Genomic DNA, 14,599 nt, shown 5'->3' on the forward strand with positions numbered 1-14,599 from the left:
TACCAGAGTATGATTGTTGCCAGGTTACCAGGGTCTGACTGTTGCCAGGATCTGATTGTTGCCAGGTTACCGGGGTCTGACTGTTGCCAGGCTACCAGGGTCTGACTGTTACCAGGCTACCAGGGTCTGACTGTTGCCAGGCTACCAGGGTCTGACTGTTGCCAGGTTACCAGGGTCTGACTGTTGCCAGGGTCTGATTGTTGCCAGGTTACCAGGGTCTGACTGTTGCCAGGGTCTGATTGTTGCCAGGCTACCAGGGTCTGACTGTTACCAGGCGACCAGGGTCTGACTGTTACCAGGGTCTGACTGTTGCCAGGCTACCAGGGTCTGACTGTTACCAGGTTCTGACTGTTGCCAGGCTACCAGGGCCTGACTGTTGCCAGGCTACCAGGTTCTGACTGTTGCCAGGCTACCAGGGTCTGACTGTTGCCAGGCTACCAGGGTCTGACTGTTGCCAGGCTACCAGGGTCTGACTGTTGCCAGGCTACCAGGGTCTGACTGTTGCCAGGCTACCAGGGTCTGACTGTTATCAGGCTACCAGGGTCTGACTGTTACCAGGGTCTGACTGTTGCCAGGGTCATATTGTTGCCAGGTTACCAGGGTCTGACTGTTGGCAGGTTACCAGGGTCTGACTGTTGGCAGGTTACCAGGGTCTGATTGTTGCCAGGTTACCAGTCATGATGACACCTGTATATTTCATTTCTCTTGCAGGTTTTCGGATCAATATGGCGCCCGTGCGGCTCTCACGCTCTCCTTCCTGTCTTCATCCGTCTATTACCTGATCCTGGCATTCACCACCAGCATACCCTTCCTGTTTCTGTCTCGCCTGCCCTCCGTTTTCATGCACGGCCTGCCAGGTACTGTATACAGAAGCCTTACTGATTATTCACTTCTATGGGTCATAATAATAAAGTAATAATTGTTATTTATGAATTCAGACTCATTGAAAGGGAAACTCCATTCCGTAGCCATTGTATTGATACTTCTGTCTAGTAGCGGGTAGGATTTACTATGTCAGGTGTTTATGTAGCATTACCCCCATTGGAGCTGCTGGATTTTCGGGCGGCGTGTTACCTCGTGGCTCCTCCAATATTCCTAGGGGTGAATGATGCGTATTGCATGTAGTGGAAGTAAAGGAATGTCCAGACAGGTGCTCTTTGCTGTGCTCTTCATTACCCAGCCGGGTAAAAACAGAGGGCCAGATTCACATAGATTTACGTTACTCCGCGGCGGCGTAACGTATCTGATTTACGTTACACCGCCGCAGGTTTACAGCGTAAGTGCCTGATTTTCAAAACTCTTACCTGTAAACTTGCGGTGGTGTAACGTAAATGCGCTCGGCACAAGCCCGCCCAATTCAAATGGGGCAGGCACCATTTAACCCCTTCCCGACCGCCGCATGTACATATACGTCGGCAGAATGGCACGTACAGGCACATTGGCGTACCTGTATGTCCCTGCCTAGACGTGGGTCGGGGGTCCGATCGGGACCCCCCCCGCGACTTGCGGCGGTCGGGTCCCCTCTGGGAGCGATCCGGGACGACGGCGCGGCTATTTGTTTATAGCCGCCCCGTCGCGATCGCTCCCCGGAGCTGAAGAACGGGGAGAGCCGTGTGTAAACACGGCTTCCCCGTGCTTCACTATGGCGCTGCATCGATCGAGTGATCCCCTTTATAGGGAGACTCGATCGATGACGTCATTCCTACAGCCACACCCCCCTACAGTTGTAAACACACACACAGTGTACACCAAATCCTACAGCGCCACCTGTGGTTAACTCCCAAACGGCAACTGTCATTTCCACAATAAACAATGCAATTTAAATGCATTTTTTGCTGTGAAAATGACAATGGTCCCAAAAATGTGTCAAAATTGTCCGAAGTGTCCGCCATAATGTCGCAGTCACGAAAAAAATCGCTGATTAGTAGTAAAAAATTTTTTTTTTTATAAAAATGCAATAAAACTATCCCCTATTTTGTAAACGCTATAAATTTTGCGCAAACCAATCGATAAACGCTTATTGCGATTTTTTTTACCAAAAATAGGTACAAGAATACGTATCGCCCTAAACTGAGGAAAAAACATTTTTTTATATATGTTTTTGGGGGATATTTATTATAGCAAAAAGTAAAAAATATTGCATTTTTTTCAAAATTGTCGCTCTATTTTTGTTTATAGCGCAAAAAATAAAAACCGCCGAGGTGATCAAATACCACCAAAAGAAAGCTCTATTTGTGGGGAAAAAAGGACGCCAATTTTGTTTGGAAGCCACGTCGCACGACCGCGCAATTGTCTGTTAAAGCGACGCAGTCCCGAACTGTAAAAACACCTTGGGTCTTTAGGCAGCAATATGGTCCGGGGCTTAAGTGGTTAAATTAGGTGCGTTCCTGCGCCGAACGTACTGCGCATGCTCCGTCGGGAAAATTACCCGACGTGCATTGCGCTAAATGACGTCGCACGTCCAGCGCCATTCACGGACGACTTACGCAAACTACGTGATTTTTTAAATTTCGGCGCGGGAACGACGGCCATACTTAATATGGCTTAGAACACCTAGGGCTCAGCCCTAATTTTACGTGGCATATCTCGACGGAAACGACGTAAAGTTAGATCGACGTGCAGCGCGGACGTTCGGGAATCGCCGTAACTAGTCATTTGCATATTCTACGCCGACCGCAATGGCCTCGCCACCAAGCGGCCGGCCTAGAATTGCATCCTTAAGATCCGACAGTGTAATTCAATTCAGTTAGGACGGCCGGAACACAGAGATACGGCGGCGTATCAGAAGATACGCCGTCGTATCTCTTCTGTGAATCTGGCCCAGTAAACTTGTGGTGAGGAAAGTAAAGTTGAAGTAGAAGAATAGCGGATTCAGGCGTAATGATAGGAAACAGTCCTGCTACCAAGCGTAACACTTCTCTGCGCCACTCCCGCCGGAGTGGGTTCAGTGTACCCGGACAGGCCTCTCTCACTGACCTGTCAGCCGGAGTATCACTCGGACAATTGTAGGATGAAGTCTCTGCCACAGACCCTCCTTGGTTAACTTGAACATGGGAGAAAGTCTCTGCCACAGACCCCTCTCAATGCGCCTCAGAAGATACCTCGATCGATTTATCTATTGTTTAAAAAAAAAAAAAAAAATCGATTTCCCAAAACAATTGTGTTCAAGGTATTCCATGAATGCTGCCACAGCAACTTTACACTCCCATCCAAACTGTAAAGTCATCAAATGGTTGTATGTCAAAACTGATCACATGTGCAATACCATGGCAACTGCACATCAATCAGAAATTAAAACAGGAATCAGAAGTATGTAATGTACATAGTTCAGGGGGTCAGGAGTATGTAATAAACATAGTTCAGGGGTCAGGAGTGTGTAATGTACATAGTTCAGGGGTCAGGAGTGTGTAATGTACATAGTTCAGGGGTCAGGAGTATGTAATGTACATAGTTCAGGGGTCAGGAGTATGTAATGTACATAGTTCAGGGGTCAGGAGTGTGTAATGTACATAGTTCAGGGGTCAGGAGTATGTAATGTACATAGTTCAGGAGTATGTAATGTACATAGTTCAGGGGTCAGGAGTGTGTAATGTACATAGTTCAGGGGTCAGGAGTATGTAATGTACATAGTTCAGGAGTATGTAATGTACATGGTTCAGGGGTCAGGAGTATGTAATGTACATAGTTCAGGGGTCAGGAGTATGTAATGTACATAGTTCAGGAGTATGTAATGTACATGGTTCAGGGGTGAGGCGTATGTAATGTACATAGTTCAGGAGTATGTAATGTACATGGTTCAGGGGTGAGGCGTATGCAATGTACATAGTTTAGGGGTCAGGAGTATGTAATGTACATAGTTCAGGGGTCAGGAGTATGTAATGTACATAGTTCAGGGGTCAGGAGTATGTAATGTACATAGTTCAGGGGTCAGGAGTGTGTAATGTACATAGTTCAGGGGTCAGGAGTATGTAATGTACATAGTTCAGGGGTCAGGAGTATGTAATGTACATAGTTCAGGGGAGGAGTGTGTAATGTACATAGTTCCGAGGTCAGACGTAAGTAACGTAAATAGTTCAGGGGTCAGGAGTATGTAGTGTACATAGTGTTTTTGACCTGTACCCGTCCCCACTTCCGAGAGATCTCGCCGTAGTGAGATCACTTGGAAGTTCTGCCCCCCTCCTCCTTCCCCCACTGCCGGGTCATTCAGAAAGGGCAGCGTGCTTCGTGGATGTGCAGTAGGGAACTGGCTGTGAAGCCGAAAGGCTTCACTGCTGGTTTCCCTTGGCACAAATAGCACTGGCAGCACCCGAGAGCCGATCCGGAAATCTGCTGGGGTGCCGCTTTCATTTCTGATTGATCTGCAGTTGCCATGGTATTGCACATGTGATCAGTTTTAACATACAACCATTTGATGACTTTACAGTTTGGATGGGAGTGTAGTTGCTGTGGCAGCATTCATGGAATACCTTGAACACAATTGTTTTGGGAAACCGTTAAATCAATGAGTTTTTTTTTAACAATAGATAAATCGATGAGTTTAGTTCCTCTTTAAAGTGTTACTAAACCAGGACTCTGCATTCTCTATATCTGGTCTCCCACAGTACACAGAACATAAAATCCAATTATTTTAGTAAATATAAACTGCTAAATACCTTTTCTCATCAGCAGTATATAGCAGTCTTGTGACTTCTATCAGTGTCTGGTTAAAGCTTGTAGGAGGAGTTTTTATTCTCCTCTGACTGTCCTATGAGGCTGCATGACCCCTGACCCTCTGAACAGTGCTGATTGGCCCTCTGCTGATCACATGCACCCTCCCGAAAAAAAAGAAGAAAAAAAACCCCTCTATAAATATACACCAAACTGAGCATGTGCAGAGTTCCCCCAGGGCTCTGTTATATCAAGAGATGGGTTGGGGACTGTGGAAGAAGGGGTGGGTCAGAGAAGACAGGATAAGAAGTTTTACACAATGCGGAGCATTAACCCCCTAGGTTCCACAGTGAGTATAACAAGCATGCTTTACTGCAAATATAGGGGTAGATTCAGTAACAATTATGCATTTTTTACGTAGGCGCAGGGCACCGTTTTTGCCCTGCGCCCCCGCAAATTTACTGCGCTACCCGCGATTCATGGAGCAGTAGCTCCGTAAATTGCGTGTGCGCTCTTTAAAATTTCCCGGCGTAAGCGCGCGCAATTTAAATGATCCCGTAGGGGGCGGGAATCATTTAAATTAGGCGCGTTCCCGCGCCGATCGTAGAGCGCATGCTCCGTCGGGAAACTTTCCCGACGTGCATTGCGGCAAATGATGTCGCAAGGACGTCATTTGCTTCAAAGTGAACGTGAATGGCGTCCAGCGCCATTCACGAATCACTTACGCAAACTACGTAAATTTAAAATTTCATTTTGCAGCCTTACGCGAAAACCGCCGTACGCAAACGACGTAAACTGCGTACGCAGGGCTCGCGTAACGTTGTGAATCGGCGTTAGTATGCAATTTGCATACTATACGCAGAGCACAACGGGAACGCCACCTAGCGGCCATCGCAAGAATGCAGCCTAAGATATGCGGGCATAAGAGCCTTATGCCACGCATATCTTAGGCTGCAGTCGGCGTAACGAGGTTCCTGAATCAGGAGCATTCGTTACGCCGGCGCAAGTAAGCAATTGCGCTGCGTAACTATGGTTACGCAGGCGCAATTGCTCTCTGAATCCGGGCCATAGGCTGATTTTACTGTTTGGGTTTAGTAACACTTTAAGTGCAATATCAAAACACCCCACTAGATGGAGACATTACTCCAAAGTTGAGTCTTGCTAATTGTGTGATTGAGCTGTGTGTTTGCAGAGCTGAATTATAATCACTTTTGTAAATAGAACACTAAACCAGCACAGCTTCCTATGTGCACTTCCTAGTGGAGGACATAGAGGACAATGTATCCAGGTCTTTTTTAACCACTTAAGGACCGAGCCTCTTTTTCAGATATGCTGTTTACAAGTTAAAAACAATTTTTTTGCTAGAAAAGTACTTAGAATCCCCAAAAATTATCATTTTTTTTTCTAACACCCTAGAGAATAAAATGGCGGTCATTGCAATACTTTATGTCACACCGTATTTGCGCAGCGGTCTTACAATCACACTTTTTTGGGGAAAAAATATGCTTTTTTGAATTAAAAAATAAGACAACAGTAAAGTTAGCCCAATTTTTTTTTTATATTGTGAAAGATAATGTTACACCGAGTAAATTGATACCCAACACGTCACGCTTCAAAATTACGCCCCGCTCGTGGAATAGCGACAAACTTTTACCCCTCAAAATCTCCATAGGTGACGTATTAAAAATCTACAGGTTGCATGTTTTGAGTTACAGAGGGGGTCTAGGGCTAGAATTATTGCTCTCGCTCTAAGCGGCCGAGGGCACGGGAGAGCGGTGGGAGGGGGGACCCTCTCCCACCACCGATCACAGTGATCTTGCCGCGAATCCGCAGCAGAGACCACCATTATTGGAAACCGAAGCTGAAGACGAGGATGCCTGGGTTATGGTATCTAGCTGCTGCCATAACAGAGATATCCCTCTTCAAAGTGCCGACGTATATAGTTGTGCGGCGATACGGAAGTGGTTAAAAGAAAAGAAGTGTCCGGTCTACAAAGAACTGTGGTTACAGATATCTTGCTAACCATTTTAAGAAGGGAGGTGAAGGATCTGAAAAAAATCTGATGCGACTTTTACATTAGGCAATGTGTATTTGTAGCTAACCAAGAAATAAAGCGTTTTGGGTTTCTATTATTTGATACATAATGGTGCCGAACTTATTTCACATTCTCAGTATATAGTGTAACAATGTATCAAATTCAATACTAGTTTAAAAACTGCAGTGGAACCTTGGATTGCGAGCATAATTCGTTCCAGAAGAATGCTTGTAATCCAAAGCACTTGTATATCAAAGCGAGTTTTCCCCATAGGAATCAATGGAAACTCAGATCATTCCTTGCACAGTGACTGCAATAGTATGCAATACCGCATTTGGCCAGAGGTGTGGGGGGCGCTGGAGACACTCGGGAACCTCTGGCCAAATGCGGTACTGCACACCCCAGAGGCTTGAAACTTTCATAAACCGCGTTACTCGCAATCCGAGGTATGACTGTAATATGTCATCCCCCCCAGCGCCTAACCTGTGGCCCGGGGACTGCATTTGGCATTTTTTGTGTGGCCCTCAGGACCCCTTCATACACTAATCTGGGTTTTCCTGTTGCCCTGTTATAGGAGTGATTTCTAGCATGTAATGTGTCTCAAGTCTATTAGGTGGATTCAAAAAGACCGCCGCATCTTTGCGGCGGCGTAGCGTATCGTATTTACACTACGCCGCCGTAAGTTAGCTAGGCAAGTACTGTATTCACAAAGTACTTGCCTGCTAAGTTACAGCGGCGTAGCGTAAATACGGCCGGCGTAAGCGCGCCTAATTCAAATTAGGCTGAGGGGGCGTGTTTTATGGTAATGGGGGGTGACCTGACGTGATTGACGTTTTTTACGGACGGCGCATGAGCATATCCCAGTGTGCATTGCGGGAAAGTACGCCGCAAGGACGTATTGGTTTTGACGTGGACATAAATTATGTCCAGCCCTATTCGCGGACGTCTTACGCAAATGACGTAAAATTTTCAAATTTTGACGCGGGAACGACGGCCATACTTAACATTACTAGTCCAACTATTTGATGGAATAACTTTACACCTGAAAATGCCTTACGTAAGCGGCGTATCTATACTGCGACGGGCACGTGTATGTTCGTGAAGCAATGGAAGCGCCACCTAGCGGCCAGCCTAAATATTGCACCCTAAGATACGACGTCGCCAGCCGTCGTATCTTAGATAGGTTTAAGTGTATCTCTGTTTGAGAATACACTTACACTTAGGACGGCGCAGATTCCGAGTTAGGTCGGCGTATCTACTGATACGCCGGCCTAACTCTATGTGAATCTAGCTAATTGACTGTCTCTTGAAGAAGGTTACCAGTCTCCAGCAACTCCTCAGTCTCCTGTATCGTGCCCACATTCTCTGACCATCTCTTACATAATGTCTGCAGCCTCTGACCATCTCTTATATAACGTCAGCAGTCTACGACCATCTCCTGTATCGTGTCTGCAGTCTCTGACCATCTCCTGTATTATGTTTGCAGTCTCTAACCATCTCCTGTATCATGTCTGCAGTCTCTGACCATCTCCTGTATTATGTTTGCAGTCTCTGACCATCTCCTGTATCATGTCTGCAGTCTCTGACCATCTCCTGTATCATGTCTGCAGTCTCTGACCATCTCCTGTATCATGTCTGCAGTCTCTGACCATCTCCTGTATCGTGTTTGCAGACTCTGACCATCACCTTTATCATGTCTGCAGTCTCTGACCATCTCCTGTATCGTTTTTGCAGACTCTGACCATCTCCTGTATCATGTTTACAGTCTCTGACCATCTCCTGTATCATGTCTGCAGTCTCTGACCATCTCCTGTATTATGTTTGCAGTCTCTGACCATCTCCTGTATCATGTTTACAGTCTCTGACCATCTCCTGCATCATGTCTGCAGTCTCTGACCATCTCCTGTATCATGTCTGCAATCTCTGACCATCTCCTGTATCATGTCTGCAGTCTCTAAACATTTCTTGTATCATGGGCACAGACTTTGTCTATATCCCCCTGACTCCTCCTGTATTGAATTGTAACTGTACTGTCTGCCCCCATGTTGTAAAGCGCTGCGCTGCGTTTATTTAAATGCTGAATAATAATAATAACATCCTGCTGTCTCTGACACAGAATATTTACTGAGCGCCACACCACCGCTAAGAGGTCCGGGTACAACTTTATTCCAATAAACGTTTTTTTGCTCTTTTTCAGGAGCTCAGATGATCATCACTGACCTGACGACGGCCGAGGAACGCGCTGGCGCGCTGGGAAAACTCGGACTCTGCTTTGGTGTAGGGATTATCATTGGATCCTCGCTGGGAGGATACATAGCCACCACATTCGGGTGAGATAGAATTGAAGTAAACTTGTCTCATGTGCAAAATAAAAATCACTACTGTTTTAAACATAACTATATGAAATATCCGATAGCTTGTGAGAGCTTGAGCTTTGGAAAGATGACAGGTCCTCTTTTTTGAGATATCAGGGGTCTATTAGATGCCTGATGTCTCTCCTGCTCTCCAAAGCTGATAATCAAGCACAGATTGTGCATGGTTAGCTGCTTCCCTGCTGTAAAAGCCAGAGAAGGACAGCTCCTGAAATCATTGTTGCTTGTGGCTTCTTTCGTCACAGAGGAGATAGGGGAACGGATGTTCCTCCATCTCTTTCTGTTTCCCCCTTCTCCTCTGTGTTCACCGCAGTTGCAGCCATGATGTTGGTATAACCAGTTAATATGTACATGTGCGGTGGTCAACAAGCGGTTAAACAGGTTTCATGACAATATGTATGATTTTCTCCCAAAGACCACATTCACATTAGAATTTCGTTGGTTCGAGAAACATTTCCCATCCTGCTGCTTCTAATTTTCTTGTTACTACAGCTGATTACAACATCTATTTGCCTCCGCTAGCCATTAAAAAAATCAAATGAACATTCCAAAAACTAAAATTGGGTGACATTAACCCATAAAGTTTGACCGCCACAAGCAAAGAAAAATAAGGAGAATGAATGGCGGGCTGGAGAACAGGTCTGACAGTTCTGAGGTAACTGGTGACAGGTCTGAGTTGAGGACAGTTCTGAGGTATCTGGTGATGGGCCTGAGGTGAGGACAGTTCTGAGGGTTTCTGGTGATGGGCCTGAGTTGAGGACAGTTCTGAGGTATCTGGTGATGGGCCTGAGGTGAGGACATTTCTGAGGTATCTGGTGATGGGCCTGAGGTGAGGACATTTCTGAGAGTTTCTGGTGATGGGCCTGAGGTGAGGACATTTCTGAGGTAACTGGTGACAGGTCTGAGTTGAGGACGGTTCTGAGGTATCTGGTGATGGGCCTGAAGTGAGGACATTTCTGAGGGTTTCTGGTGTTGGGCCTGAGGTGAGGACATTTCTGAGGTAACTGGTGATGGGCCTGGAGGGACTGTAACTGGTGACAGGTCTGAGTTGAGGACAGTTCTGAGGTATCTGGTGATGGGCCTGAGTTGAGGACAGTTCTGAGGTATCTGGTGATGGGCCTGAGTTGAGGAAATTTCTGAGGTACTGTAACTGGTGACAGGTCTGAGGTGAGAATAGCTGACAGTTCTGACGTAATGGCTGAATCTGGCCAGCCACAGGATGTCTAGAAAGGTAAAAGCACTCACTCGTTGGTCTGCTGTTTCCCGTCGAGAAATGGATCACCAATCAACCGCTCAGCTGATTGAAGTTCTGCTCAGCAACAGCTGCATTAATTCCGCAGATAATTCTGAGGTATCTGGTGAAGGGCCTGAGGTGAGAATATTTCTGAGGGTTTCTGGTGATGGGCCTGAGGGAGGACAGTTCTGAGATAACTGGTGACAGGCCTGAGTTGAGGACATTTCTGAGGTATCTGGTGATGGGCCTGAGGGAGGGCAGTTCTGAGGTAACTGGTGATGGGCCTGAGGTGAGGACAGTTCTGAGGTAACTGGTGGCAGGCATGAGTTGAGGACAGTTTTGAGGTACTGTAACTGGTGACGGGCCTGAGTTGAGGACATTTCTGAGGTAACCGTTGACAGGCCTGAGTTGAGGACATTTCTGAGGTATCTGGTGACAGGCCTGAGGGAGGGCGGTTCTGAGGTAACTGGTGACAGGCCTGAGTTGAGGACAGTTCTGAGGTATCTGGTGATGGGCCTGAGGGAGGACAGTTCTGAGGTATCTGGTGATGGGCCTGAGGGAGGTAATTTCTGAGGTACTGTAACTGGTAACAGGCCTGAGCTAAGGTAACTGGTGACAGACATGAGTTGACTACAGTTCTGAGGTAACTGGTGACAGGTTTGAGTTGAGGACATTTCAGAGGTACTGTAACTGGTTAGGGGCCTGAGTTGAGGACATTTCTGAGGTAACTGGTGACAGGTCTGAGGTGAGAACAACTGACAGTTCTGACGTAATGGCTGAATCTGGCCAGCCACAGGATGTCTAGAAAGGTAAAAGCACGCACTAATTGTATAACACGCACGCGTGGTTTTCCCCTGATTTTAAGAGGGACAAAGTGCGTGTTATAAAGCACCTGTGCAAGATAAAGGAAACCCTGCAAACTTGGCCTGTTGGGGGTACTTGGGGACAGGGTTGAGAACCACCACTGTAGAGCACAGGTGGTAAACTGTCGTCCCTCCAGCTGTTGCGGAACTACAAGTCCCATGAGGCATTGCAAGGCTGACAGTTACAAGCATGACTCCCACAGTTAGAGGAATGATGGGACTTGAAGTTCTGCAACAGCTGGAGGGCCGTAATTTGAAGATCCCTGCTCTAGAGGGACCCTTTTCCACCCCCAGGCCCCATAGCAGCTGGCTGCTGTGAGGTCACTGATAAATGGAATGTCATTAGGTAACAATGAGTGCGATATGACGTCATTACTCACTGCAGATGAGAAAATCTGAGAAACTTTTGACAGAACACCCAAGTGACACAACGGCGTCCCTCTCACCCTGGTGCAGCGCCTATCTGTGAATCAGAAGGGAAGTTTTGCCTTCACGCCTCTTTATCACATCTTTTCCTCCTGGAGATCTGTTTACTGCGCTCTCCTGGAGACAAACATTGCGCACATTTCTGGCATATTTCAGTGGCAGGAAACTCTGCAGGCAGTTTGATGTTTCTTCTAATTGATAAAATCACTCAGAACTTTAACCTGACCTAGAACCAGATATATCGGTGATGTTATGTACATGCACTGTTACACTTTCAGGTATTTACTACCTCCCACAGAGATCACAGTACTCCCCCTGGCAATGTCTTCATCTGCTTTTCTCTCCAAAACTCCAGAGCCGTCTTTGTTCAGGCATCATCCAGGGTCACCATCCACTTCCTGGACTCAGCAATCGTGTAAATCCTGGTGTCTGTGCAGTTCTTGGCTGTTTTCACAAATGTCTGACACAGATCAGCCCCTGCTGCACCCTCTCACCTTGTGACTTGCTACAAGTTACGATGTTGCAGTCTGATAACTGGGGGATGGGACTGAGAAAATGCATCCCCCCCCCCCCACACCCGACCAATGTCACTGTTCTGGAGGCTAATGATGGCTATTGTTGCATATCTGAAAGATCCACTTTACCTTGAGCATGACTACTAATCTTAGCTTTAAAATTCATCACTACCCTTCAATAAACCTGGAACCTAACCCTCAGATCCAACTCTGCCCTCAGATCCAACTCGGCCCTCGGATCCAACTCGGCCCTCGGATCCAACTCGGCCCTCGGATCCAACTCGGCCCTCGGATCCAACTCGGCCCTCGGATCCAACAAGGCCCTCAGATCCAACTCGGCCCTCAGATCCAACTCGGCCCTCAGATCCAACTCTGCCCTCAGATCCAACTCGGCCCTCAGATCCAACTCGGCCCTCAGATCCAACTCTGCCCTCAGATCCAACTCGGCCCTCAGATCCAACTCGGCCCTCAGATCCAACTCGGCCCTCAGATCCAACTCTGCCCTCAGATCCAACTCGGCCCTCAGATCCAACTCGGCCCTCAGATCCAACTCGGCCCTCGGATCCAACTCGGCCCTCGGATCCAACTCTGCCCTCGGATCCAACTCGGCCCTCGGATCCAACTCGGCCCTCGGATCCAACTCGGCCCTCGGATCCAACTCGGCCCTCAGATCCAACTCTGCCCTCAGATCCAACTCGGCCCTCGGATCCAACTCGGCCCTCGGATCCAACTCGGCCCTCGGATCCAACTCGGCCCTCGGATCCAACTCGGCCCTCAGATCCAACTCGGCCCTCGGATCCAACTCGGCCCTCGGATCCAACAAGGCCCTCAGATCCAACTCGGCCCTCGGATCCGATTCGACCCTCAGATGCCACCCGACCCTCAGATGCCACCCGACCCTCAGATGCCACCCGACTCTTAGATCCAACCCGACTCTTAGATCCAACCCGGCCCTCAGATCCAACCCGACTCTTAGATCCAACCCGACTCTTAGATCCAACCCGGCCCTCAGATCCAACCCGGCCCTCAGATCCAACCCGGCCCTCAGATCCAACCCGGCTAGGGTTGCCAACTCATCCCTTTAAAACAGAACACATATTAATTACACAGGTTCTGTGGCTGATTAAGGTGGTAATTAAACTCACTTGGTGCCCTATTTGCATTAAATTAGCCTCAGAACCTGTGTAATTCATATGTGTTCTGTTTTAAAGGGATGAGTTGGCAACCCTAAACCCGGCCCTCAGATCCAACCCGGCCCTCAGATCCAACCCGACTCTTAGATCCAACCCGACTCTTAGATCCAACTCGGCCCTCATATCCAACCCGGCCCTCAGATCCAACTCGACTCTTAGATCCAACCCGACTCTTAGATCCAACCCGACTCTTAGAGCCAACCCGACTCTTAGAGCCAACCCGACTCTTAGAGCCAACCCGACTCTTAGATCCAACCCGACTCTTAGATCCAACCCGACTCTTAGAGCCAACCCGACTCTTAGAGCCAACCCAACTCTTAGATCCAACCCGACTCTTAGAGCCAACCCAACTCTTAGATCCAACCCGACTCTTAGATCCAACCCGACTCTTAGATCCAACCCGACTCTTAGAGCCAACCCAACTCTTAGATCCAACCCGACTCTTAGATCCAACCCGACCCTCAGATCCAACCCAACTCTCAAATCCGATCCTTATCCTCAAATCGAACCTGACCATAAAATCCAACCCAGCTCTCAAATTCAGCCTGACCCTCAATTCCCACCAATTCAAAGCAACTTCTCAACAAAATAAAGCATGGAGGCATGGATGGATGAGGAGGGTTTGCTTTGATGATAACCTCCCACCTATACCCAGTGAAGGGACTGGCCTCAGGTAATATACAGAGATTAAACAAATCCTCCTACATAAATTGTACGGCCCCTTTCACATTGGGCAGTGGAGGTGCGGTGACGGTATAGCGGCGCTATTTTTAGCGCCGCTATACCGTAGTATTTACTGCGATATTCGGGCGCTAGCGGTGTGGTTTTAACCCCCGCTAGCGGCAGAAAAAGGGTTAATACCGCCCGCAATGCGCCTCTGCAGAGGCGCATTGCCGTCGGTATTACCGCGGTTTCCCATTGATTTCAATAGGAAGGCGCGGTATAGGAGTGGTAAACACCCCGCTCCTATACCGCTCCAAAGATGCGGCTTGCAGGACTTTTGACGCGGTCTTGCTAGCGCACCACTTCAGTGTGAAAGCCTTCGAGCTTTCACATTAAAGCCTGCAGGGCATGATTTTTTCATGCGGTATAGCAGCGCTGTCGGAAAAAAAAGGAGGCAGAGAGCTGAAGTTACACTCTGCAGAGCTCAGTAAGGAAAGCTCTGAGAGCTGATTGGAGGAAAGAGACACACCCCCCTTCACACAACACACAGGAACAGAGCTGAGGCTGCCAATCACAGGCTGTGTGCTGGAGCTCCCTCCTTGTCGCCATTTTTCTTTTTGGTGTCAGGAAAACTTGTCAGAAGTGATTCAT

The 14,599-nt window shown here is 47.9% G+C and overlaps 1 protein-coding gene across 1 annotated transcript in view; it reads left to right on the forward strand.

Annotated features, from left to right (window-relative positions):
• SLC22A18 (solute carrier family 22 member 18) overlaps positions 1–14,599 on the forward strand; it is a 71,106-nt gene that overhangs the window by 15,802 nt on the left and 40,705 nt on the right. The window contains exons 3-4 of the mRNA XM_040328032.1: positions 712–857; positions 8,880–9,012. Of these exons, the coding sequence (XP_040183966.1) occupies positions 712–857; positions 8,880–9,012 (279 nt within the window). The remainder of the gene's footprint in view (positions 1–711; positions 858–8,879; positions 9,013–14,599) is intronic.

Source organism: Rana temporaria, chromosome 11 (assembly GCF_905171775.1).
Source record: "Rana temporaria chromosome 11, aRanTem1.1, whole genome shotgun sequence".
NCBI classification, from domain to species: Eukaryota; Metazoa; Chordata; class Amphibia; order Anura; family Ranidae; genus Rana; species Rana temporaria.